Genomic DNA, 26,182 nt, shown 5'->3' with positions numbered 1-26,182 from the left:
AGAACGGGGGGGAGGGGGGGAGCAGGAACAAATAAAAATACATATCAAGTATTAAATCTTCGAATAGATTAACATATTAAGTTCGTAAATATTTTTACGAACATACGCATATTGTACTAGTATCACATCGTTATAAAAAAATGTTATGAAAAAATACGCACTATCCAATGAAATATTTTAATATATTAACATATTATGTTTAAATTAAACATATAATTTTATATATTAGTAAAAATAAATACATAACTATTATTTGATTAAAAATTTATAAAAATTCTTAAAGTGTGTTGAGACTCAAGCTATTACTTTTCTCTCTCTCTCTCTCTCTCTCTCTCTCTCTCTCTCTTTGTCTCTGTCCGATTATAAAATATAGGGAAAATATAATCTTATCTCATATCATATGGCCCAGAGATTTTTTCTCCTGAACCGGAGACTCCGGGCGAAAACCGAAGAGGTGACAACTGTGGCGCGCGCGTAAACACACACACACAATCGAAGATTTATGTAAAAAATTGTTAAATGACAACAAATGCTAGCTTGAATTTCGACTCGGATATCTCCTCATTCTTGATAAATTCATCGAACGTCCGTTAGAAATGAGAAACGTCCTGCATAACAAATAATTTTAAACATACCCGCAAATACATGTTGCATCATGTTTCGGCACCTTGCATCCTCCATCATGGCTTCTCGATTTAGCATTTTGCTCCCGGCTAGTCGTAGTAGCACTGGTTCTAATAGCGACATTGCACTCGCGTAACAAGGTCTGATTAAAGAAATACATGTTAATGGACGCGATGTCGGCGAGGAATTCGACGAAATGTCTCGAAATCCGAGCGAAGTAACAACCAACGTACCGACACACGTACCTCACGTCGCGACATGTGCGTCAATTACCAGCGCGAAATGTAATGTCTCGGATCACGGAATAGTACCGTAGCGTGAGAATACCAAAACAATCGACAGAAAGGGCGAGATCATCTCCCACCAATCGCCACTCTCGTCGTCACGCGCCAATCAATGACACGGATATACGGTAACTGAGAAATCTCAACTCTCGAAACATTCGGAACCTACCGAAGGTCGTTGATATTGTCAAAACAGTCGCACGTGCGCCACTTGTCTTTACGTCTGCCAACACACACCTTTTCACATCTGCTTCCACTGTTTTGTGCCGAATCCAGATTTAAATCTCTTTCTTGGTGCACGGCATTGTTACAGATGCGTATTTTTCAATCAATGTTCGCGGGAATTCTCGGAAGGCGTTAGCGAATGGATTTACGGATGATTAATAGCATCATACCTAGGAATCATAAATGTTATCTCGAGTAAATATTTGACTTGTGTGTGAGGTGACACAATTATCTCTTTTTCTCTCCCTCTACACGTATGCATCAGTAGAATTCTAAACAACCGACTGGATATAAGAGAAGATGGCTGGATCGAAGTTTCTGGAGTTGATGCGAAAATGGGTAGATATCAGTGTACAAAGTTAGCGGTCTTGCTGGTAAGTGTTTTGCTTGTGCGCATCTGCGACATTGTCCAAACAATCATTGCATTTTTAGACGTTCGTCTTCGGCTGCAATGTGACGTCGGGTCAATTGTTGCTTCCCTTCGCGGGCAACGTTGTCATAAAACGAAATGACACCGTTACTTGCGATTCGGCACGTATGTGTCATGAGTGCGACAAAGTAAGATTGTGTATACAAGCGAATGGAAGATGGGTGCAACAAGCTATTGTAACATGCGACCCAGATTCGGATGAACGCTGGTGTAACGCTGGTAAATGCTCCAAGGTATCAATCGCACGTAATTGTTTTTAAAATTGCACATTTTGATTCATTAGATCGAAATAGGTGGTTGATATCTACTTCACATCATGCTTGACATATTTACTACCACGCTGATTTTTATTGTTTTAGTCAATAAAACGTATTATTCACTTTATTAAAGTTTCAATTACCAAAGATATGATAAGTAATTATAGTCTGCAACACATATATTTGTTGACTCGTTTTATTGGCTCTCTATTTTTTTAATTACTATATATTTAATTTATTGTATAAAATGCTTATTTTGTATATGTAATGTATGTATATAAATTAATGGGACGAGACAATATGTTACAATATGATTCACTGACCTTCGTGTCAACATATTAATCAACATATCAATAATCTTTACTGTATATTTCAATTGTATGACTGTATGTATTTTATAATTTTACCATTAGACGCCGTTATCTCGGTGTGTCAAAGATTCGACGGATTTCACGTGTCCTGATATCGATGGCAAATATCCTGACTCATCGAGTTGCACACGTTATCACATATGTACGGAGGGGATTCGCAGGACTAACTATTGCCCACCGAACAATGTTTATGATCACGAATTAGGCGACTGCAAGTTGCGACGTCGTAATAGCGATTGCGTACAATTCAAATGTGATGCCCAAAGTAAGAATGGTGAACCAATCGTATATCCACAGGACGATCGTATTTATGGCAGATGTATCTTCGGCAAAGTATACATCCTTGGACGATGCCAAGATTATGAGAGGTACAATCTGTTGACAGAAGAGTGCGAAAGATATTGTAGGTCGGTCGGCCCTCAGCCACCGAATGCTGGCAAATGTGGCAAATATATATTGTGCGCCGAAATGTCGCCTGGAACATATCAGCCGGTGGAGATGTCCTGCGGCTGCAACCAAGCATATGATGAGAAGGAGGGACGTTGCGTGACCGACGCTCCTTGCGTGAAGGAGACTCCTGATATATGGTGCAAACCGACACCCGGAACTAACGATGAGTCTGAAACTTCTAATAGCAGCGATGACGTCGACGAGAATCAACAACCTAGAAGTGTCCAACGACGAAGCATATTATCTTTCATGAATAGATTCGGCATAAATCGACACAATAATAACGACAGTTCCGGTAACATGCCAGCAACCTTGATAAATAACAATAATTCAGGTGACAATGACAACCCTGTATCCGACGGCGATGACGTCATTGATGGAAATTTAATAAAATCAGGTAACGATGGTGATACGGCAGTATATGACGCGACTGAAAATCCTGAAATCAAACAACGTGAGAATTTTATTAGATTCGTTATCGATTGGATAATACGTATAGTGATAGGAGGACCTGTGGTAGGGCCTGTGAGATAACTTGTTCAATTTATATATATAGTGTACTGTGATATGGTTGAAAATATATATGTTGCATTAAATAAAATAAATAATACAAGTGTACTTGGTTACTTTGTGCTATTATTTGTGAAAATATAACTTGCATTGAAATATAGTAACGTATAGTTTATGCTACTCTATATTTTATTGTGAAGATTTGGTGATACTAAATAATATAAATATATATACGCTATTTTGTGCTTTATCACCAAATATTCACAATAAAGTGGAAAGTAGCACAAACTATATAGGACTATACTTCAATGCAAGTTATATTTTCACAAATAATAGCACAAAATAACGTGCACTTGTACTATTTAATAATGTAAAATAATAAATGTAGAATATATATAATATAAATGATGCATGTACTAAAACATATCATTTGTCATATTCAATGTGCCAATTTCCTGCCTCTTCTCCTTTGTCACTAAACATTGCAAATTAAATGAAACATAAATCATCATGGAAAATTCTGAATGATGATTTCTTCATTAATCAGAGTTAATAAAACGCAATGCATGTGCGTGGATTAAAATTCGAATTTATTATGTCAATATTATTATCGCTTTATTGTCGTTTTGATTATCTATTATTGTCTAAATAAACACATAGTACTTTAAATTGTAAAGTTAAAGAGAGTCGATAGATTTATATGTCATCCACAGCAATGATAGATCGATGGTGTCGCGACATCGAGCGTATTTCGATTGTATACATGCAATATACCATATACATGTTACACAACGACTTTTCTAACGATATTAAAACGAGATACAATAGTGAAAACGACTAAAGTGGAAACGAATTGGCGTTATCACTATCGAGCTTACAAGCTCTGAGCACTATAACTTCGCATTTACACCATATATATTACTACGCTGACGGATAGGGATGGGCGATATTGAAGAAATTAACCGCCGCCCAAAATTAAACGATTATAAAAAATAAAAATTTCTGACAATTGGTTACATCTTAAAAAGATCAATAATAACCCATTAAACTGTAATATTTTCATAATTACTTCACATCTAATAAGTTGCTATATATTAATAATATTTAGTAAGGCTTATATACGAAGCTATCGATGATAGAAATGAAATTAAAAACAGGAAAAAATAAATAAGCTACAAGTTTGGCACAAGTATGAGATTTTATAGCCTGAAGTCTATAATAGATAAATATATTTGTCAGATATATTTTTTTTCGTATGAAATTCACTTGTTTTTTACTGTGTTACATAAATTGATATTAAATTTTGTCATATTCATCTTTTTTTTATTTATAAAATTATATCATGTAAACAAAGAATCTCATATATAAATGATATTCATTCTATTTGAAAACGTAAACAATTCTCTTTAATATGCGTACACATGAATGTATTACAAATTAAAGACTTCAAGCAATAACATGCTCTTTAAATCATTTTAATATCATTATTTTTGCTAAAGTTACATTCTACTAAATTTGAAGCATTTGTCAGTAAGAGTAAAAATGCCTTTAGCTTACTGCTGAATCTTACTGTCGTACTATTTACTTAATATAAAAGGTATGTCGTTGAGTCGGACTACTTGCTCGTTTATTTATTATAGAATGGCGACGTAGCGGAAAGTTAGGAACTAATATTAATATAAAAATAACGGGTCAAGTTATAAGAAATTAGACATAAGGAGTCTGATCTAAATGCTGGTCCAAATGCTAGAGCCGATAATAATTGGATGCCTAGTGCCATCTTGCGTTCTCTTACAAAAGCCTCTTCTATTAGACCCGTTATGACAAACCCCTATGTTTTGACCCATTATGACTACCCTTACTGTTAGACCCGTTAATGACAACCCTTACATTAGACCCGTTATTTTTATTAATTCCAAAGCCTCCGCTACGAGCCGCCACTGTATTTAATAAAGAATCGAGCGCATATGTCCTAACAATGAAATTAGACGCATTTTTATTCGTGCTAAAAAATAGTATCTGTAACTTCGGCAAGATTTACGACGAGTAAGTTCGGAAAGCATTTTACAGACTGCAGTCTCTAGTTTCCAAATATATCTTCCTGCATAAAATTAATTTATCTTTCATCATGTTATACAAAAAAGAATCGAGATTCACCAAATGTCAAAATTTTTAAGTTTACTGAATTATATCACATAAATAAAAGTTGCACGAGAGTATCGTTTGCACTACTTCAAAGTCTAAATAATTTTCTTCAATTTAAAAGTAAAAAGAAATATCTTTCTACTGGGACGTAAAACTTGAAAATAAAAGTTCTTCCAGCCTGATAATATCTGAAAAATGATCTCCAAGCATATATATATATATATATATATATATTCAATTTAAATAAAACGTATGTATGTACATGCATGAATATTATATTCAATAAAATTTATCAATAACAATACAAATAAAACAACAAAACAACGGTATTGAATGAAAGAAAAAAAGACAACCCAACAAGATAAGATGTGATTAAATTTAAAAATTATAAGGAAATAACAAAGAAACAAACATTGTTTTGTCGGTATACATATACATCGCCCATCTCTACTGATGGAGATTATTTCTTGGCTTCGTCAATTTCGCTCACGTACACGCTAACGATTGAGTTCTCGTGGCATGGGAATAACATTTGCTGCACATCGATATTAAGAGAAATATTAAGATATAAATATTGAGAGAACGTGCATTTCGAAAAATCCGTGGCAATAACCGACGAGACGGATTTTCTTACACAACACATATTCGAGAAAATTGAATCGCGCGGTAACGCGATTCTCGAACGAGGAAAAACTGCCTCGCGAAATAGAATTTACTTTAGACTCTTTCTGCATGAGAATTTAAATCGCTCTCTGCTCAATACAGACGGCACACTTAAGGCTTCACATTAGGATTACGTAAGATTATTGTCAGCGAAAAGTAAGTTTATTGTCCATCGACGGATCCTGCGAGCAGATCAACCCTCTGCGAATATAAGGATTATCCGGCGAGGTATACAACGTTCTTCCCCACTTCTGTATTATGCGCGTGTCCTTTGAATTTGTTCGGTATTTTGTAAAGCCGACTAAATCAACGTATAATACATCTTCTTTTCGATTTTATTCCAGCATTCGATTGTGATCCAGATAAAAATATTCGACAAATTCGATATCCACCGTCGATAATGAGTGAGGAAGGACGTCGGCCTCAGGATCCGGATATTTACAGTCGTTTAATCGTACATGCTTGCTTTCCCCTCGTCCTCTCAATTCGGGTACACACACACACGCGTGACCCCGATATGATATATACTTAAACGACGATGTCGCCTAGATGAACTAGTGAAACGAGAACTTTACATGGAACGGGGCGCGATGCGGGAATTCGGCCGAAGAAAGTCATCAACGTCCGGTAACAGCAGGAACCTCTTGAAGCCGTGTCGACAATCTCCGTGTAAGGACTGCAAGTAGCGAGTTTTCGGGGTGAATAACGGCCTTAGCGACCGTGTCGACGTGTCGGAGGTGTAGTGGGACGTGGACCCATCTGCGGGATTCTCCCTGAAATTCATCATGCGTGCTTTCGTTATATCACGGAACACCGCCTCTTTCTCTCGACACCACATGAATATTGAATTTCAAATTCATTCTAAACATGTAACTAATTAATAGTGCGCGGAGCTGACAGTATGCAACATCTATCGTTGTGAAGGAAATAGCGATGAAAATCTTTTGTGCGCCACTCTCGCCTTGTATAATTGTGTTTCACATCAATCAATGATAAAGCGGAATTTTCTAAAAAGAAAAAATCTAATTTAAAGAGAAAACAGATTTAAATCTCAACAAACGAAATGTAAATTTACACTTTGATTTTTTTCTAAAGTAACGCAAGTTTAAACTTAAATTTCCCTTAAAAGTCAGACAAAACGAATGTATATTGTGACAAATCCGAGTAAGCAATTGCAGAAAAATTTAATTGAGTTATGCGTCGAGTAAGTTTAGCTTAACTCTGCAGAAATCTTTCAACAACATAAAAGAACATTTAACATTATATTCGAACATTCAACACCAACGGGACACGGAAAGGCGTTCGATAAATGGTTTTCAATCCTGCCCATCCATTACACGACGCCAGAATTCTTTTCCGAAGAATTATGTGACATCACAGACCTCTGATAAAATTCCATTCCAATGTAACACCGTATTTGCGCGTATATCTAACGAAATGCCACGAAATGACGTTAATGGTTCTCAAGGTGACCGTCGAAAAGAGCGCACACACGGAAATGTGGAGATTATCGGGTCGTCGTTGACCGCAATTTTCCACATTCCCTGAAAATACGTTCGGTTGCAACGTTGAGATCCATTGAAGAAAATGCTGAAAGAAACATTGCTAACTCTATTAACCACTAATTCGTCTAACATCGATCTACCAGCGATCTAACGAGCTAACATTGAGCCGCTAATCTCTAAACAGTGAGACACTACATCGAGACACTGTACACCTAACTACCGTAACGAGTCCTGGGATATCGTGGTGGTGGTGGTGGTGGTGATGATGGTGGTAGTAGCAGTAGTAGTAGTAGTAGTAATAGTAGCAATAGTAGAAGAAGAAGACACAATTGGAGGACGTTTTGTTTTGTACGTGGTAATTGTAGATGGTGAATAGATAGATTTTGGTGAGTTATCTTTGACGTGACGTGACGTGGCTTAAAGATCTGTTGGTGCTGACATACACATATGACATTTTCTCAGTCTGTAGGTAGAGCTCTACTTGATACGACAAACGGTGAAGACATCACATCGAAGTGGGAGAAGAGGACACGGCGGAGGACACGGAGAGCGCTGCCTAATGGTCTGACCTTCCGACCAGATATCGCGGTGACCGAGAGAATCGTGGTGCACGGAACGACGGGAGCCAGCCGAGGCGCGCGAGGGCCCCGATATGCCTCTTACTCGTTCGCAAAACTTCCGGGTAGCCCGAGTCGGCCGGCATCTCCGGCACGGAACCTGTTCCCGACAGAGTCCACAGTTCACAACACGCTTCGAAACACGTGTCGAAAGACGTTTCGAGAGAGGCGCTAAACGCACAAGCATATAATCCATAATAACTAAACATGGCTCTTGCGTGTCGGTGGCAAGAGTCAAGTATAGAGATATCAATCGTATCGATTTACCAAACCCTTCTTCGTTCAAGGGAAAGGACGAAGATATATTGGGATTGCATCTCGTACACTCTATTATAGACTCTACGGATCAATCAAAGTCCATCCGAGACTCCGTCTCTAGAAATTCATCTCAAGCTCTCTATCGTTTGTCAATTACAAACCAAATAATATTAGACGCTAGGCCAAATCGTTACTCACCCATGAACCTCTTCTCTGCGTTCGGGTAATGATCAGCGAACGCGTCGATCATGTCCTCGTAGTCGAATACGTTGGCGTTTTGCACGACGGGCAACGGATACTCGTCAGAGAAATCGATCTGCCTTTTGTGTCTCGTTTGCGACGCGACGTCCATTTTCCTGTTGGACCTGTTCTTCGCCTTGGTGTCTTCCAGCTCGTCCAGCACACTGAAGGGAGTGGTCTGCCACTCGGCAACGTCCTCCTTCGCCTCCTCGTCGCCGTGGTGGCCCTGCCTGATGAGTTGCTGCAGGTCCAACGGCTCGTTATTTCGCGCCTCGCGATCGTCGTTCAAGGATCTCCCGTGGCGATTGAGCACTCGCATCGTAGCCATTATTCTACCCGGTGTCGAGCGACCTCGCTTCGCGAAAGCCGGCCAATCGGCGTTTCTGGCCAAGGAGGCGACGCTCCTCTTGCCGTCGTCGTATCCGTAGACCGGGTAGCCGCCGCTTCGAGCCAGCGAGCCGAGATAACGCTTGCCGTAAGGCAAGGACGACTCCCTGGCCAAGGCGGCCACGTTCCTCTTGTCGGCCTGCGGCAGCATGTAATATCTCGCCAGAGAGGCGACGTTTCTCTTACCGTTCAGTGGCAGCATGCTCTGCCTGGCCAAGGCGCCGATGTTTCTCTTGCCGCTCGGCAAACCGTAATCGCGCGCCACCGAAGCGATGTGACGTCGACCCGTAGGCAAGGCGAAGTCCCGCGCCAAGGAGCCCACGTTGCGCTTGTCGAGCGTGTACTCGTCCACCTCCGGGTCCAACTCAGACAGGAAGTCGTAGTACTCGGGTACTCGTCGGCGGTACTCCTCGGCTAGTAGTGCGCTTATCAGAGCGCCCCGATTGTCGCTGAATCAACCGATTAGAATAACATTTCATCAGAATTCAATTCCCGTAACAGGTCAGGACATTATTATGGTCTTCATTCCTCCAGCGGAAGCGAGATGATAGGGAGAGGGAAAGAGTTCCGATAAGAATCGATCATAAATAAAAATATTAGATTAGCAATAATGTGAATACTTAACAGCGGCAGGATGAACTGTTTGATATAGCATCTGCTTATTTTTCCTACGCTCTGCTGTCTGGTACTCGGAGGTGTTCGATTGGAGGCGCGTATTGGAGACGTATTGGAGACGAACGACGATGAAAAGAGGGAGAGGAAAAAGATTCTCAGGTGTCACAGGTGTCGGGTGTCTTCAGAAATACGTACCTGAAATGGGACCGTTTCTCCTCGTCATCGCGGTCACTCCGGCGTTCCTGGATAGTAACAGGCAGGTCGTCGTTCTTGGCCAACGTAGCGAGGCTACGTTTCTCCAATTCAGAAATCACGTCCCTCGGCTCGATCTCCTCGCTGTCGTCCAAGAGGCGTCCCGGGAATTCAGGCAGCTTGTGAGTACGAGCCATCACGCTCAGGTGTCCTCGCAAGGCCGGATCCCTGAAGAGCTCCAGATAAACCCCGCTTGGGATACAAATCTCGGCGTCGTCGCTCTCCTCCGAGCTGAGAGCTTTCAGGTGAACCATGTCGTTGCGGTTTTTCGTTTCCTGAATGATCCTCGCTGTCCTCGAATAGGCGGCTAGATTTGAGCTGACCTCCGGTAAGCGTAGCAACGCCACGAAGATCTTCTTTGGTATGCAGTGACTGCTCTCTTCGTCCTGGCACGTCACCTGGAACGCCACGGGAATGCATCACGGTCCGGCGCTTCCTCGTCGAGATAGCGTGCAAGTGCGCCGGAATTATCTTTGCGTGGATTTCTTCGCGCATCCGATAGGCACATCATCAGCGCCGAGGATGACGATGCCTGGGTTTAATATCACGCATGAGTGTGCTCCGGACTGTTTCGCTGTTAAGTAATACCTCCGAAAATCGAGGCTCGACTCGGCAAGGGAAAACGCGCATAAAATGCAGCATGGCACGGCGTGCCCTTTTATTTTTCGCTCGATACCTCGAGAGAGCGATAAAACCCCGAGGGGGAGTTATTTGTCTTTCGCCATCGGCGGCGGCGTGCGTTATCGTTCTTGCACTTTGACCCGCGGCATATTTTCGCCTTGCCGTGTAACTTCGTATAAAGCGAAAATTAACGCTTGCGGTTTTCGCATTATCGTAACCCGCTCCGCCCATTAATATAGTCTAGATAGATCGCACGAACTATCTGATCCTCCATTGCGCAGTCAAATTTTCACCGCGGAAAAATCCGTGAGTTTAGTTAACGCGAAGTTACGCGAGTGAAATTTGAGAAAGCAATCCCGGCGCAGCGAGCATTATACGTTTATATTACAATTTGTTACGAGAGTTGTGTGCTGAGAGCCGGCGCGCGGGCGCGACGTGCTCGATGTTACCAGCATTCCACTTCATTTCAATCGGCATTATTTCATCACTCAAGGTAAACTCTCGGCGTTGGCACAACGCCGCTGAAGCTCGTTTTAATCGAACATTGCGGGTCCAAGTCACGCGCGTCTCATGCAGCAGCTGTCACGTTCTGACAGTAATTTTTCAGAGGATTGCGACGCGCTACCGGTGTTATCAGAGAGGAAGAGAGAGAGAGAGATAGAGAGAGAGAGAGAGAGAGAGAGAGAGAGAGAGAGAGAGAGAGAGAGAAGCACACAGAGTCGCGTTTGCACGAGGATTTATGAATATTTGACGGAATGCGATCTCTCACACGCGTAGGCAGGATGACAGGAATTAATTTGCACATAATACGCGAAATGTCGACCAGCCGCGCCGTAATTAAATGATCGTCCCGATGTCGGGAATAAATTCAATCTCCCCGCGTGGCCGCGCGACACGCTGTTTACGATCGCAGATATATTACAACGTGGCTCACGAGAGGAAAAATGCCCGGAGACGAAGGAGATCTCGTCGTTTGCCCAGAGTGCTAAAAGCGCTCGGCGACGTTTAACGTTCGCCGTCACGAGGAGGACTCGCACGCCTCGTAACACGCCTCTATCGACCACCATCGGTGTTCGCGTACAGTCCTCGCGACGACGACGACGACGATTTTATTTCAGAATGTTCCACGAAAGCCATGTTCCTCAATGTGTGCAGTACTAAACGGAATTCGAAAAGTTACGGCCTTGTTGCTCCAGTCCTTATTTCGCCAATCGCGCTAATTTCAGGATTTATATCGCGAACGCCATCAATCAGTGCGGCGCGATATGCTGCTTTGATATCGGCTCGCGCGCATTTACGCTTCACGCCAATTCTGATGGGTCTGGCAATTTCTTGACGATGTTACTGCGGTTTCGCGTTAAGCGCCTAAACAGTTTGTAAATTTCGGAGGTCGGATGTCGTTGACATTAACTGCGACTACATCTGCCGACTGGTGGGCGTTTGATAATGTCCCCCCGAACGTACGTGCACCGGTATTGCACGCATATGCGTACTTTTCGCCGGCAATTTATGTCGCGGAGTCAACGTGGAAAGCGTGTCGTACGGAAATTAGCGGATAATTGAATAGTACGTCATGAGTGACATACCAAAATGAGTAATGCCGACGCAAACAAGAAGCGAACGTAAAGCAATCGTGTCGCGCGCGAAAGCCGGCCCGCAGAGTAACGCAATTAACGTTATTGGAGCGCCGGATTAGCGATGCTTGAAGCGCCGCTAATCACCAATTTCAGTGAAGCTGCATGACGTCAAACCTGGACATGATAGCTACAATTGTGACGTATGTCCGTAGCCAAAAGCATAGTAACCGTCGCGTGGCACCTGTGGTATGCATCTCGCGGCGTAACGTGGGCGCTCGGTTCAGCTAAACGATGTCGTCGTTTGGAATTTCTTTCACGCCGCGCTATCTTGAAGAATTCCAATGTAAAGCTTCGCTCTCGGCAACAACATCGCAGCGTCGAATAAGCTCCGTAAGAGCATTTCACACGCTTGCAACTCCGGCTGCAAACCGGACTCGCGTATCGCGAGCGAAATATAAACTTGTCAGGAATAGAGAAATCTATATTCGAGAAAAAGTTCTATGAAGTTTCCCGCGAAGAATACTTAAAGAGATACGGAGATTTATATTTCTCACGTAATGTAGGATTCGTAAAAAGAGGACAACGAAGATAAGGAATTACCTCGACATGGAATTTCTCTCCTTCTCTGATTTGCGTGTGTATGTTGAAGACTGTACTATACAGCCGAGCACTATATGCAACATTTGCTGCATTTTATAGCAGCATTTCAAACTACAGTTTTGCTGCCATATTTGTTTATTCTGGCACGTCGCGCAAGAGAATTGTGTAAATACAATCGTTTAATTCGATTCATAGCATATCTCTTTTTGCTGGAATTTGCGATGCATTTCCTAAATAATAAATAAAATTAGCCTCTGTAGAATTACATTTGCAATAATTGATTGATGAAGTTGAAATCGGTTTAACGACAAATGACTTTATGACATTATTATATCGGAGCAAAACTAACGCGGTAATTCGGGCCGCTGTTAATTTACTTCTACGTCCACGTGTGCTCAGTCGCGCAACGCGAAAATTCACCCATATGATGTCGATGATAATCGAGTTAACTTGTGTGGCCATTTAATTACTTGACCACTCGCGATTATCATTGCGCGTAAGATCCCGCGATAATTCTCGCCTGCACGCAGGAAAGTGTTGCTGGTAATCACGACCATGTTTCATTAAGGCTCTCCGCCTACTCGATGCACGTTAACCGCGTCTCTCTTTGGCCGGCGACCAAATTGAATTCCTAGGAAACTACACCGCCGGCTTATTCTACAAGGAAAATCCTCCCCCCACCGGGCACATCATTCAAATACCAGGCGCTAACTTCCTCGGTAAATAGTTAACCTGAAATTCGTCGGCATCCCGGCGAGAAAAAGAAAGTTCTCATTAACGTATAATTCGTCTGAGACGAACGTAAACGTCTGAGACGAAAAACTTTAGTAAAAAATAATTATAGTGTGAAAGTGTCTTCCCTTTAACAAGACTTCACACTGTGTTAGCACGAGAAACTTCAATTTCTAGACTTCTCTGAACGGGACAATTTATCAATACAGATATTTGTCTCTCGATTGACAGTTTTCTTTCTTGTTTTTTCTTCAGTTTTCTTTCTTGTTTGATATCAGATCTACTTCAGGCAACGAGGTATATCAGCCAATTTTTTTAGGGAATAGAATTTTTTAGGGAATAGAATTTTGCTATCTCGAAGAGATCGTCGAACGCAATATCCGAATGTCTCGGCAGATTACGAGCGGAGTAAAATAATGTAAATTCTTGCTGTCTTGTACGAAATTCTATCGAACTTGGTAGTAGAGAAATTCAATTGCCCATCTCGCGTCGTCCGGTTGTTTATCAAACAGACGCTCTCGTTCGCTCCCTCTTTCCCCCTTCTCCCTTTTTTTTTCTCCCTTTTCATGCCGCGGGGTTTTACGTTTATAAAGCTACTTTATTGACAAAGAAAGAGAGCCTCCGGGAGACTTATTTATTTGAGGGCGACCGCGAAAATCCGCCAAGGGATATCGAGGATGCCTTGGAACCATATATTTCTAGAGGTATTTTCTTCGGAAGGAAAACACCTGAAACTATCTAATTCCAGATTACTTTTTAATTTTCTCATACAGCAGAATGTCGTTTATTCTTAGGATGCCCTCGAGAGAACGCTTTTGCAGCGAACGGATATGTCGGAGGTACACTCTTTTAGTCGAGATTACTTTTTCGAAAAATACTATCCGCACAAACTGCAAACGGGACAGAACTTCTTCGTGAAAAAATCGCAAATACTCACAGACGGATGAAATACTCACACTCGGATGAAACGCAATGCCGAGTGACAAAGCGTTTTCCGATTCGCCAATGCCGCATCCAACGTGTGCCACGTTACAGGCACATTCTTTTACGGACACGAAGAACTCACTCATATTCGCTCTACATTGCCTCTTTTTACAAACGATTACACGCATCCTGCGTAACGACGTTTTGCCGGTAGGTTCACTTACATTCGATCGGGCACTTCATTGACACGGAATGAACAGTTACGAGAGCCATTGAGGGAAGAATATTTCGCAGCTTGGTGCGAAGGACGAAATCTGCGAATTGTAACATGGAAATCGATATACACGCACACACAAAGTGACGCTGTTGTGTATTTGCTACTCTTTCGCGAAAAGAGAACTTCGTCCCGTTTGTAGTATCCGATAACATTCCCCAAAAATAATCCTGAACTAAAAAAATATACTTTTGATGCTTTCTTCGATGCAACAATATCCCATCGAAAGCGGAAAAATCGACAATATTCTCTGCTGTACAAAAAAGATTTTATTAATGCAAAATAAAATAATTAACTACTTAGATAACTTTCATATATAGTTGTTAGTTCGGATAATCGTATTATCGCATAACCGGCTTTCCTTTCCCATTAGGTCACAATGTTATATCGGCTGCTTAGTCTGACCAACGTTATCTGTTTCTACTTGTTCGATGTTACGGAACGACGAAACCACGTGTATAATAATTTGCACCGCGCTCAAGAATTGACAAACTTTCTCGAAGCGGAAGGACTGAGATCAAATGGTACTATAAATTCTGTCGAGAAATGCACACAAATCAATATAACATTAATGCCGTTTTTATTGTATCTTGCGATTTATTCCGTTTCCATTCGATGGAATAAAAGGTCGTCCCTTTCACATAAATCCATTCCATTTTCATACTTCACAGAATGCAATCTCTGATTTACTGGATTTATTCGTAAAATGCTTCCCGATATGCATATCACGCGCCGCTTTTACGTGACGCAATTGATTATAAAAGAGGTCTTTTCGTTCTATTATCGACTCCTCTGTATCATCCCACGCGCGAGAGGACTGAAATTCGGAACTGACTCGCTTTCTGCGAATAGAAATGATTAACGAGTAGACGGCAAAATATGACAACTTCTCGGAAGCAGAGAAAATTATGTGACAAAGATGTTCTCGATGACAGATCGCTTTTTGAAGAATGTCGGGCGAGCGAAGACTTAATACGGAGAACGATAACAACGTGAGAGTTTTGAATTATGTACGGCCGTAATCTCGCTGAACGTGCAATTTTCGCCTACGACTTTATGTTTGACCGAACAGCTATTGAAGTACAGTGTCGATGGAAAAAGGCTCTCTTCATCACTCTATAGTTGACGTATTGATGATCATGACTGGGACTTTTCTTTTCAATAACTTTTCTATCCATCAATGCCCGGAGTGGTTGACTTTGAAAGATATCACCCTAAAATGTATGCCGAAGAGAAACCGATGGAAATAATTTTTAAGTATAAAACAGACCGATATCTCTATCATTTATAAATTGGGTGAAGACAAACATTTTTTAATGGCAATAAAAATTTCTAAAATCAAGCGAAAAAGTGCCGAAATTGTCAATCTACTTTCCCCGGAGAATTTTAAATTTTGAATTTTCAAAAACATTATTACTTTTAATATCAAGCAAATATATTATAACTGAATAATAAATAACTACTACTATTATTATTATTATTGTATTAGTTGTTAAATGTTAATAACTGATGTTAATGTCGGTCACGCTGTCAAACTGAAATTTATAAGGAATAATCTCAATTTATAAGGAACCGGTCTGAAGAGCTTGATTCGGATAAATGACATAAGTTGGAACTGACAAGTAATAACAGCTCAGACTACTTGCGTCGCATATTCTTACAAAATATTCGTGTCACATATACCGGGTTTTCTCGTAAGATGCTGTAAAAACATCGTGCAATCTGGCAACGAGCGCATCTGTTTCGCATACAGCGGATGACATTAATCTTCCGTTAAACTTACACTTCTTTCACATAATGACGTGTAATTATCACGATCCTGTCGTACATGCTGCAACGAAACGCGTAATCGACGATGATCGACGAGCCACTTGGTAACCGCAAGATTACCCGAGTTAAAATTTTGACTTCACATTAATCCTGTAAATATCAGTTGACTTGAGGGATCAGTAAAGGATCTCAAGGTGTAACACTATACAAATTGTTTCATCTTGACACTACAACTAATTCCATACTGCTGTTTCTTCCATATTGAGTTTGAAGAAAGATTTGTTCAAGGACTAATATTTGATTATCGCATTTTCTACCTGCATTTCATCTGGATTTTTAATTTTGTGATCGATTAAATGTAATTTAAGCAACTTTTAAATATAAGATATGAAATAAGCAAATAATACATAATTTGAAAAAAAAATGGACAAATAGGTAAATAAAGTAACAAACATTTTTTTATATCTGCAGTTGCAAATTATTTATGGTTTTTTTATTAAAAACATAATTAATTAGAGATCCATTTTCATAGACCATTATATTCGGTTGATTGGATCGATATTTCTTGTTTAATAAAATAAACAAAAGTATAAACTAATGATCAAAGGATTTATAAAATTATGATTGATTAAGCAGGTTTAAAGCAGCTGGTTACAGCAGATTCTGTATTTTGACTTGGGTATTTCTGTAATAAATAATTTGACTGACTTGGGAATATATCGTTGCGTGCGCGTCCTAGCAACCTTGCGTCCTGCATCCTGATTATCCTATTCAACATCCTGTTCTTGTCTGCTTCATCTTGTCTGTACGGGACTTACTGACACTGATACCCGAGTAAATTCAATTCGACCGGAATGTGCATTAAAAAATGCGACGCTGACGAAAGCTCGATTGAATATTTAAATAATACCTGCAATGCATTTCAATTATCCGGCGGAAATTGTAAACAACGCGTCGATACTCCGCGTTACGGAATGTACGTCACTCATCAACTCGAGATGTAATAACTCGATCGCGAACAATTACATAGAGAGTATTAAAATAATGGCAGAATCGGCAGAAACAATGTTAATCCCCTCTTCTCTTATTTGACAATGTGCAGTGGCTGCGGGATTATAACAACAGTGATTTTAAAATATTGTGAAAACAATCAATGTTATGATCAGTAACATATCAAAAATGTCACCTGTAGCATTCGACAATCATCGTTAATTAATTAATCATCATTAATTAATGCCGCGTGTCCGGTCGATTTGCACTTTCACATGACACCAATGAGTACGATGATAATTAGAAATTGACTTTCAGAATGGATTGCAGGATACAGGATGCGAGTAGTCGGTGATAAGATTTACAGCAGTTTTTTTTTCATCTTTTTTGAACCTCCAAATTTGATCGAAATTTCTGACGCCACTAAAAAGAAATAACGAAGAGATTGCGAAAAGAGAAAATTGTTGTTTCATTTACCCACTCACTTATTCATTTCATTACACTGTTTAACACTCATTTATAATATTTTCCAACTCCCAACAAAACTTTATTTGTGTAGTTGAGTGAATTATATGATCAATATATATATGCATTGCTTACTAAAACGAAGAGTCGAAAAGGATAAAATGCAAATGAATTATTGAGATAATTTAATGTTAAATGATTATTCTTAAATAATTATTTCTTGAAGCTTCAAGAAATACAGAACGTGGTGGTGAATAACCATTTACCTGGAGATTCTTCGTGATGGACAGAATTTGTGGGACTAACGTAGAACCAAAATCTCAACTCGAGCAATCACGCGCAGAGTCACGTCTCTATTCGCTTTAATCATTTATTACCCTTGACCACTTCAACCGCCCACTTAAAGTGGATCATTACATATATAAAACGCGCGCGTTAGATGCCGCTGCATCCACGCTACGATAAGATGAACTGTATTTTTTTTTTTATTGCGGTTGCTGTATAACACCAGCGAAATGAAAAAAAAGATCAATAATGGCATATACGCAAATCCAATATTCGTTTTGGAGACGTAATTTCAACATCGCGTCGACATAATCAGGATAATCGGGATAATCAGGATAACCGAGGATAACCGAACAACCGCATAACAAGCATAATCGCTTTATTTTATTAAACCATGTTTAAAAAACTACCGTGGGAGTATTAATAATCGGGTCAAACTGACTTATTCCCAAACTCCCAGTACTGTACGCGATTAAATACGCGTGTTCCGGGGAAGATGTCCGTATTTTTTATCAATAGTTTATCATTCATCATGCGGATGGTGCCGCGAACGACGATAATAAATCACGATGTACGGGCGGCGGCGCAGGACAGGTGCGTAGTTGATAACAAGTGCCGTGTATGTGGGTGTGTGATTAATGTCTCGTACACACAATCACGCATATCAAACTTCCTAATGAATCTGCAGCGTGCCCCGCACGCGTTGCAATTATTCCTGCGACGCCTTCGCTACTTTTTCTTTCTTTTCCTTTCGGTCGTCACGTGGCCGCTTGCGCAAGACATATATTCCCTGACGGAGGAAATGTATCGCGAAGATACGTTTTACGTGACAATCGGTGAACCACAACCGCGCGTAAATACGCATCTAATAAATTTAGAAAGTGCTACGAACGCGCGCGACGAACAATCTGCATTCGATTTGCATACAACCGCTGTTCTCGTTCGCCTTCGTCACGGCCGTCTAGAAGGGAAATTACTGATTGAAGATATAGACTCGCAGATGCCGCGAAGAAGCCTTCGCACTGATTAAGCCTCGGTTGAATTCAACAGACGATAAAATGATCAGGCACGTCACCGGTTGTGCAAACAAAGCATCCGTACGTCCTGTGTGTGCTTATGTGCATGTATACTCTTCGATATTTCAAATCATTTTTTTTTCTTTTTAAGTCACTTATTCCCGGAGAAATAACTTCAACGGAAGACGGAAGATATCATATTCGTGTTTGTGCCTATTTTCGTACATATCCCAACAGAGCTTCCCATATCATAAAAACAGATAAAAAAGAAATACAAAATAAAACTTTCATACACACGATCACGAATATCACGGGAGTTCACTCGGCTGGCCACAAACGCTCATTACTACTGCGGTTGATACGCTGCGACGTAAGACGCTACATTACAAGTTCATACCCGCGAAGACGAAGATATAGAGCAGATCGGGAAGTTACCAGCTAACTTCGATATAGACTGACTGACTTTAATTCCATTTAGACCATACCTGCGAACGACAAAGCGACTGCTTCCAACTTGTCGTAAGAAACGAACATTGATATTGAATCGGTGTGCTTGATTCAACATGCTCTTTAATGATAAAATCGAGAGGCTACTTGACTATCTAGCGAAGCTTCTCCAGCAGTAACATCGATTTTCGCTCATTTACTGCCGAATTTCAAGCAGGAAAAATAAAGGAAGCGTCGTTAAAGAGCATAGGTCGGTCTAAGCTCGTTTGACAATGTACTTGCTCAATATAGCAGACAATGAGAATGTCCTCGTAGAGCGCGTATATCGTTGTCTCCTTCTTGATAAATGTGACTTTCGTTTGAAACTAGTTAGAGAGTGAGTTAGAGAGAGAGAGAGAGAGAGAGAGAGAGAGAGAGAGAAATTCTTTTCGTACAATGTGAGAATTACGGCATGTAAGCAATAATTCGCGTCTTCGCGAAAGGATTCTCCCGGTGAAGACTACGCGAGCGTCTTCTCGTAAACGTAATTTATGCGCGCAAATGCGTCCACGCGTGTGTGCGACGTCTTCATCTAGTCCAATTTCTATAGTGCCTATAACACCACGGTGAAAGCTGCTCGCCTTTTGTTTTCATCGATTAAGAACGCCCACCGCCATTTGTATCACCACAATGTACGTACGCTATATTGCGTACGTTTCGCCGCAGTCCGCGCTCGCAATATCTTGTAATATTTCATAAATTTACTCGACATATCAGTCGGTTTGTGGCAAAACACGACGTAGCTTTACTCGTCGCAAACATCATTGATCAATACCGACACAAGAGGAATTTTCATAAGTACGGTATTAAAGAGACAATCACACATGAAATTGTACTTGTCTCATGAGACAACTGCGACAAGCCGAAAAGGATGGCAATTCCTAAAGGAAATTAATTAAATTCCATGTCGTCAATACCAAGAAATGGTTCCTTTGACGGGCGCAGCCCCTCTCTCTCTCTCTCTCTCTCTCTCTCTCTCTCAGTAGATCGATAAAATTTCTTTGTGTGACGAGTCCTTAAGGACTCGTTCTTCATTCTTTCCGGGGCCACGAGCAAGGCAACAGGTTTGGCTCCCCTACATTTTTACCTTTCGTACGGATCTTCGAGCTTTCTTTTACGCGACAGTTTCCGTCAGCACATTACATTTATACACGTCTATTCATCGCGATAGATGGAACGAAGTAATGTTTGGAAAATTGCCTTCCCATATCTTTCGTATCGGAATATTAGTCTAGTGTAGTTTCTTTCTTGATCCGTTACTACTCAGAGAAAAAATATATTTGTGAAAATATACAATAATATTCTCGGTCTCCTGAAGATGAAACGATATCGAGGTAGATCATCACGGAAAACATATTTACCGAGACGATAAAGGAAAGCTAGAGTCCATTTCACAAAATAAAAGGAAAGAACTTGAGGATTACCAGCAAGCGAAACGGGCGAAGGACGAAGTCCTATACAAATTTACCATGTGAAATTAAGGAACTTTGTAGCTCGGTCATAGCGGCCTGATTCAACAGCTGAACTTTTATAGTTTAGTGTTGTTTAGAAAAGCATCGAGACTATCGGCTTAGAGAGTACCGCTGCAATAACGAAATCACTTAGTCTTAACGCGTAAATTTACAATTAATTATCAATTCCGTCGTAAATGCGCAAATCTCGACAGTGGCTACAAAGATGCGAAAAGACGAGATTGTGCGCAACTTTCGAAAGGACATTTCCAAGTTTCCTCGTAGAATCGCTATAATCACAAGGCAATCGGAACTGCATGGACACTGAATTTAAATTTTATCATTGTGTCGCTTCAATCACATTCATTCCGAGTAATGTCTGCATGATATTAAAGATTTCCTTTGATCCTTGACCCATCTACAGCCGCGAATATATTGTTCATTTTTCATTCGACGGTCTCTTGATCTTTCCCGGTTACATGAATGCGTCAGAGTATTAAAAGTGATCGAAGACGAAAATTAAAAGCACTACTCCCTCTGTACGCAAAACTGTCCAGCCAGTCTATATTTAATTCACTGTAATCTGCTGTAATTGGAGTACGACTATAGAGCGAAGCACGGCTGACGAACAATCGAGAAACTAATCTATTTTGTACCACAAGCTATTCTTCCGACGTCATTCTTTCGCCACAAAATGGCCTCTCTCGTGTATGTACGAAACTATTTTATTGCATATACATTGGCAATCATCGGGCGTGTAATTAAAAGATATACGAGCGATGTCTAAATCGCAAATGAAGTATTCGTTGCGAATGAACACGGTGCGTTAAAAACGAAACTTTAAAAATAAAAGCACCGCACGCGTAAAGAGCAGCTGTGTTTTTGAAATGACTTTGGCGATTTAAAACCAATTATCGAGGGATCGCGGCGATGTCGCAGGTCCGCTTAAACGCAATCGATAGATCCGTTAATTTTTCGGATTTTTGGATTTTAATCACTCGCGGAATATACTCGACGATGTCTCTCTACTCATACGCGAAGCTGTAATCCGTTCGATCAACCGATTCTCTTTGTGTTGGGCCCGCAAAAGCTCTTTAAAAGCGTTGGCTGCAAAACGAATGTGCCGAGAGCGACCGGTGTCCTAACAATGAATCCTTGAATTTTCCATGTTCGAGCTAGAACGGCCCCCTCGAATTGTCCAAATGCAAGCTGTTCGCGCACCGTCAGAAATCCGGCATTATCTGAAATTCGCGCGCGGTCGCCGATATTTCGGATGCACAAAGAGAAGTGAGCGTGTACCCTTCTGCGCCTTTTCTCTTCGAATAGAATTCGCTGTGTAGATGATGTATATGCGTCTTTCAGCACATAGAGCCTCGAAAATTTTGTAATCCGGGACGCTAACAAACGTAACAATGCAATTGGCTCTATTTAAAAAGGGATCGTCTATTAATCACGTGATAGATTTTTCGGTGTTTTTTTTACTCCCCTCACACCCCTGCGTGATTTTAAGTGATATCACAGCTAACCCATCCCTCCTATCATGTGATTTAATGTCGTTTTATTAATAAGAAATTCACGTATATAAATATATATTTATTTTATATATTATATAATTTTATATAAATTATATATAATTTATAGAGATTTTACATAAATGAACTATATATATATATATATATATATATATATATATATATTATCATATTAATTTTAATAAAAATTCAATTTCTTCAGTCCATGATATATGCATACTTTTGTTAATAATACGTCAATAGCAGCCAGCCAATAAACAGTCGCGTCGTAAACGTCAGTTGGTCAGGTGGCTATTGGAAGAATTAGCTTTCGCAAAGAAATACACGTGATATTTCGTATCGCCTCTTCTTCTCCGTCATGATCATCCGTGATGTTTTCATTGACTCCCCCCTTTCCCTTAAACCTCACGTGATTAATGGATGACCCCAAATACATATGACGCGCACCGATATAAAATAATCTTGAAACGTGTGGATGGTGACAAAAACAGAAACGGAATCCGCTGTCTGCGCGTGTGGGCTCTGTGAATTCCATATAGAAATACGCAAAATACGTAGGCTCTGTCGCGATATCCCTCTTTATTTTATTTTTTCTCTCTGAAAAAGAAGGACCTTGAAATATCCTCGTTTCTGATATTTCCGCCTTTCTTCTGCGTTCGAATATCCAATAAGGGTCCAATAAGGATAAGAAGGTTGTAATTATAGTTACTCCGGAATTTCCCAATTTGCTCGTAAAGTGCCATAAAGCAACGTGAGACTGCGATTTTGGAAGCGCATATTCGAAATACTCTCTAAACATTCCTCTAACCACAACCACGTTGTAAACACGTTATACTCGCTCATCAGCAGATAATTGTATCAATTCATTATAAAGTTTAATTAAAATCTATCGGGAAAGAACGAAAAATTTTAATTAAAATCTATCGGGATCTGCTAAGAGACTAAAGTGATGAAGTACGATAATGTATGGGTAGGCAAATTCTTCCCAGCAAAAATTAACTGTGATAGTCAAATTCGTCGAAGCACACGTAATCGCGTGGGAGGGAGGTGGGGTATGTGAAACAATAAATCCAGGATATTTTCTATGTCAAATTGCACTCTCATTTTCAAGTATTCTTACGATATCCATCCGATATGCATTAACTATAGCTGATAAATACACGCTTCAAGATTAGCGATCATTGTAGTAACGGAAATATATGAGCTACGTATAAAAGATTAAAAGTCAATGTACAGCGACTCACCGCTGGTTGACGAATCTCGTTGACAATGGAGACGTAGAGGAGCAGGCTTACGAGGTAGTTTCTGGCGAACCCCATGTTTCCGGCAGATCAACCTGTCTCTCGCGAGGCAGCCTTCCAAATGTGAGTATCGCTTCGGAACGTGTTGCCTCCTTATATAGGGTGCGTTTCAACCGGCGCAGGCGTTCCATCCCCTCGCATTCTCCTCTCGCCCCATAGCGCACTCACATACAGTGTACACGTAGCCGGATCTTCGTCACTTTTTTTCTCCTTTCGACCGTGGATACGCATATTATCGACGGCGACGGTGAAAAGGGCCACACATTCCACGAAAGCCTCTCTTCACGGAGGTTTCACAAAAAGACAAAACAGACGAAAGGGCGTGCGGACGATTCGAAATTGCAACACGGCTAATATTCATGCTTATTGCCCGTTAAGAGGAAGACTGACTTTCTAAAAAGAAAAAGGATTCCGTAAAAAAGAAAGAAAAAGGGTTTTTCATACATCTAAAATGACGTTGTATTCTTTACATACGTTATGCCGAATAATTCTTACTATTTTGCGCTTTTCCTCGGCGGATATATTTATCGGACAGTTGCAAAGATGGAGACTGTCGTTATCGATAGGGCCTAACTATTGACATCAATTAATCGGAATAATTATGTACCGATCAATAGTTAAATCATTTGAGATTATTATCGATATCAATTAATATAACTTGATTGAAAATCGTATGACTTTAATAAGCTTAATTTATTATATTACGTCTGTATAATTAAATTCTACCTAATTTATATTATTAAATTTAATTTATCATATTACAAATACAGAATTCACTATCTCGTACAAACTTACATATCGTTCAGCAACATGAAAATATTTTAAATTATAAACACTTATAACTTAATTCTATACTTATAACTTAATTTTATGTCTCTTTTATGTAATACAATTGTGTAAATTACAATTATTAATTATTAATAATTATATTGACAAAATACTTTCGTGTTTTTAAGCATGATGTAATAATTTCAAATGTTACACAAATTAAGGACCGCACGATTTTGAGAAAAAATGTAACACCGAAATAGAATTGTCCTTTATTGGCACTCACACCGCTTTTTCTGTTGGATATTTCTTCCTTGTTTTTATAATACTCGCTCTCTAGTGACTCATAATAATAAAAAAATGCTTTTGTCAGATATTTATAGAATAGGCGATATGATTATGGTACAGTATTGCGACACACTGAATTAAATAACTTTTGATGATATATGCAATATATTCAGATTAGTCTCTCTTGATGATGTACTTCAAGTATAAGAAAAAAAAAAACTGGGAATTGAATAAAATTAGAAAGAATGGAAATATTCGTTTTTCCAAGGGACTACGTAATTACAAATCTTACATAATACTACATCACGTAATAAATATTTTTATATACGTATCCCAAGTAATTTTAATTTTATGTAATACTATATGACATATATACGCTCATATTTGCAATAACAATATTTTTCTCTAATATTATCATTGAATGATATATCATTAGATAATATTGAACGAGAATTTATAAACTGTATGTAAAAATATTATATGTAAACTATTCTACGCATATAATTAAATATCTGACACAATATAAATTTTAAATGAGAAAAAAATCTTTACTACTCAGAACAGGATAAAATGAGATAAAAAATGAATAAAATTTCTCATTATAGCCGGTCGTTCGCAGCGTGCCAAGGGATTTGCAATAAGAGTCGAGAGATCTCACGTAGTCTTATGACGTCCATAGATGGCGGATCGTATTTTGATATACAGTCTTTTGGGAATCTAAAATTTCCGCTGTAATTGACCGTATATTTGTCACGCGAATGCTGTGAGATCGATATCCCGAATGCGGAGTAAACAGGAAGTGAATAGTATGCTCAATCACCTTTCTTAATGCAATGCAAGTAGGAGAAAATTGCACAATTTGAAAAATTACAATGTGTTTATCAATATATAAAGCAATCTATCAAATTTCGTTACAATTAGAAACTCACTTTACATACAATGATACTCATTAAATACATTCGGCAAATTAAATTGCACCGTAATTGACAACAAATTAAAATAATTCGCTGGTAACAATTATAAAACTTGAATGTTGCGATGTTAAATTGACTAAAAGGAGAAATTTCTGAACTCTACTTTTAATTTGTATAAAATATCATTTTATTGTTATAGTACATATACATTTATTTTTGGTATGCATAAAATGTTTTGTAATTTACGATGAATTCTAGTGAAGAAAATCGAAAGAAATACAGAATTTTCGTTATCGTTTTTCGCATTAATAATTTAATCGTACGGTTACAATCATACATTATAATGAAGTCTTTT

At 39.6% G+C, this 26,182-nt stretch overlaps 2 protein-coding genes across 4 annotated transcripts; one reads left to right on the top strand and one right to left on the bottom strand.

Moving 5' to 3' along the window:
* Positions 1-1,413: 1,413 nt before the first annotated feature.
* LOC105192287 (uncharacterized) lies at positions 1,414-3,234 on the top strand. The gene is made up of 3 exons (XM_011156318.3): positions 1,414-1,507; positions 1,566-1,796; positions 2,234-3,234. Exons 1-3 carry the CDS (start codon positions 1,469-1,471, stop codon positions 3,173-3,175), a joined length of 1,212 nt encoding a protein of 403 aa, XP_011154620.1. The 5' UTR covers positions 1,414-1,468; the 3' UTR covers positions 3,176-3,234.
* Positions 3,235-5,631: 2,397 nt separating this feature from the next.
* On the bottom strand, positions 5,632-23,947 carry Nplp1 (Neuropeptide-like precursor 1). Of its 3 annotated transcripts, none has more exons than XM_011156319.3 (5): positions 23,801-23,946; positions 9,777-10,231; positions 8,538-9,415; positions 8,034-8,181; positions 5,633-6,732 (listed from the first exon to the last, which is right to left on the bottom strand). In XM_011156319.3, the coding sequence occupies exons 1-5, from the start codon at positions 23,873-23,875 to the stop codon at positions 6,531-6,533; spliced, it is 1,758 nt and encodes a 585-aa protein (XP_011154621.1). In that variant the 5' UTR covers positions 23,876-23,946; the 3' UTR covers positions 5,633-6,530. The 3 variants fall into 3 exon arrangements, 2 of the variants coding, with proteins under 2 accessions (XP_011154623.1, XP_011154621.1); XR_003113488.1 differs by having other exon boundaries at positions 6,654-6,732; positions 7,908-8,181; positions 23,801-23,947; XM_011156321.2 differs by lacking the exon at positions 8,034-8,181 and having other exon boundaries at positions 5,632-6,732; positions 23,801-23,947.
* Between the last annotated feature and the right edge of the window lie 2,235 nt (positions 23,948-26,182).

Source organism: Harpegnathos saltator, unplaced genomic scaffold (assembly GCF_003227715.2).
Source record: "Harpegnathos saltator strain DR-91 unplaced genomic scaffold, Hsal_v8.6 scaffold485, whole genome shotgun sequence".
In the NCBI taxonomy this organism is placed as follows: domain Eukaryota; kingdom Metazoa; phylum Arthropoda; class Insecta; order Hymenoptera; family Formicidae; genus Harpegnathos; species Harpegnathos saltator.
Note: the sequence above shows the minus strand (reverse complement) of the source record. Positions and strands in the feature narration are given on the sequence as shown.

What these genes read in the sequence shown, in the direction of transcription:
- LOC105192287 (XM_011156318.3), top strand. Translation starts at nt 1,469, where the DNA reads ATGGGTAGATATCAGTGTACAAAGTTAGCGGTCTTGCTG. An exon ending in CAAAGTTAGCGGTCTTGCTG is followed by an intron (nt 1,508 to 1,565) that starts GTAAGTGTTTTG and finishes TTGCATTTTTAG; the next exon opens with ACGTTCGTCTTCGGCTGCAA. An exon ending in ACGCTGGTAAATGCTCCAAG is followed by an intron (nt 1,797 to 2,233) that starts GTATCAATCGCA and finishes TTTTACCATTAG; the next exon opens with ACGCCGTTATCTCGGTGTGT.
- Nplp1 (XM_011156319.3), bottom strand. Translation starts at nt 23,875, where the DNA reads ATGGGGTTCGCCAGAAACTACCTCGTAAGCCTGCTCCTCTACGTCTCC. An exon ending in ACGAGATTCGTCAACCAGCG is followed by an intron (nt 10,232 to 23,800) that starts GTGAGTCGCTGT and finishes GTGGCGTTCCAG; the next exon opens with GTGACGTGCCAGGACGAAGA. An exon ending in CCGCGATATCTGGTCGGAAG is followed by an intron (nt 6,733 to 8,033) that starts GTCAGACCATTA and finishes GATGAATTTCAG; the next exon opens with GGAGAATCCCGCAGATGGGT.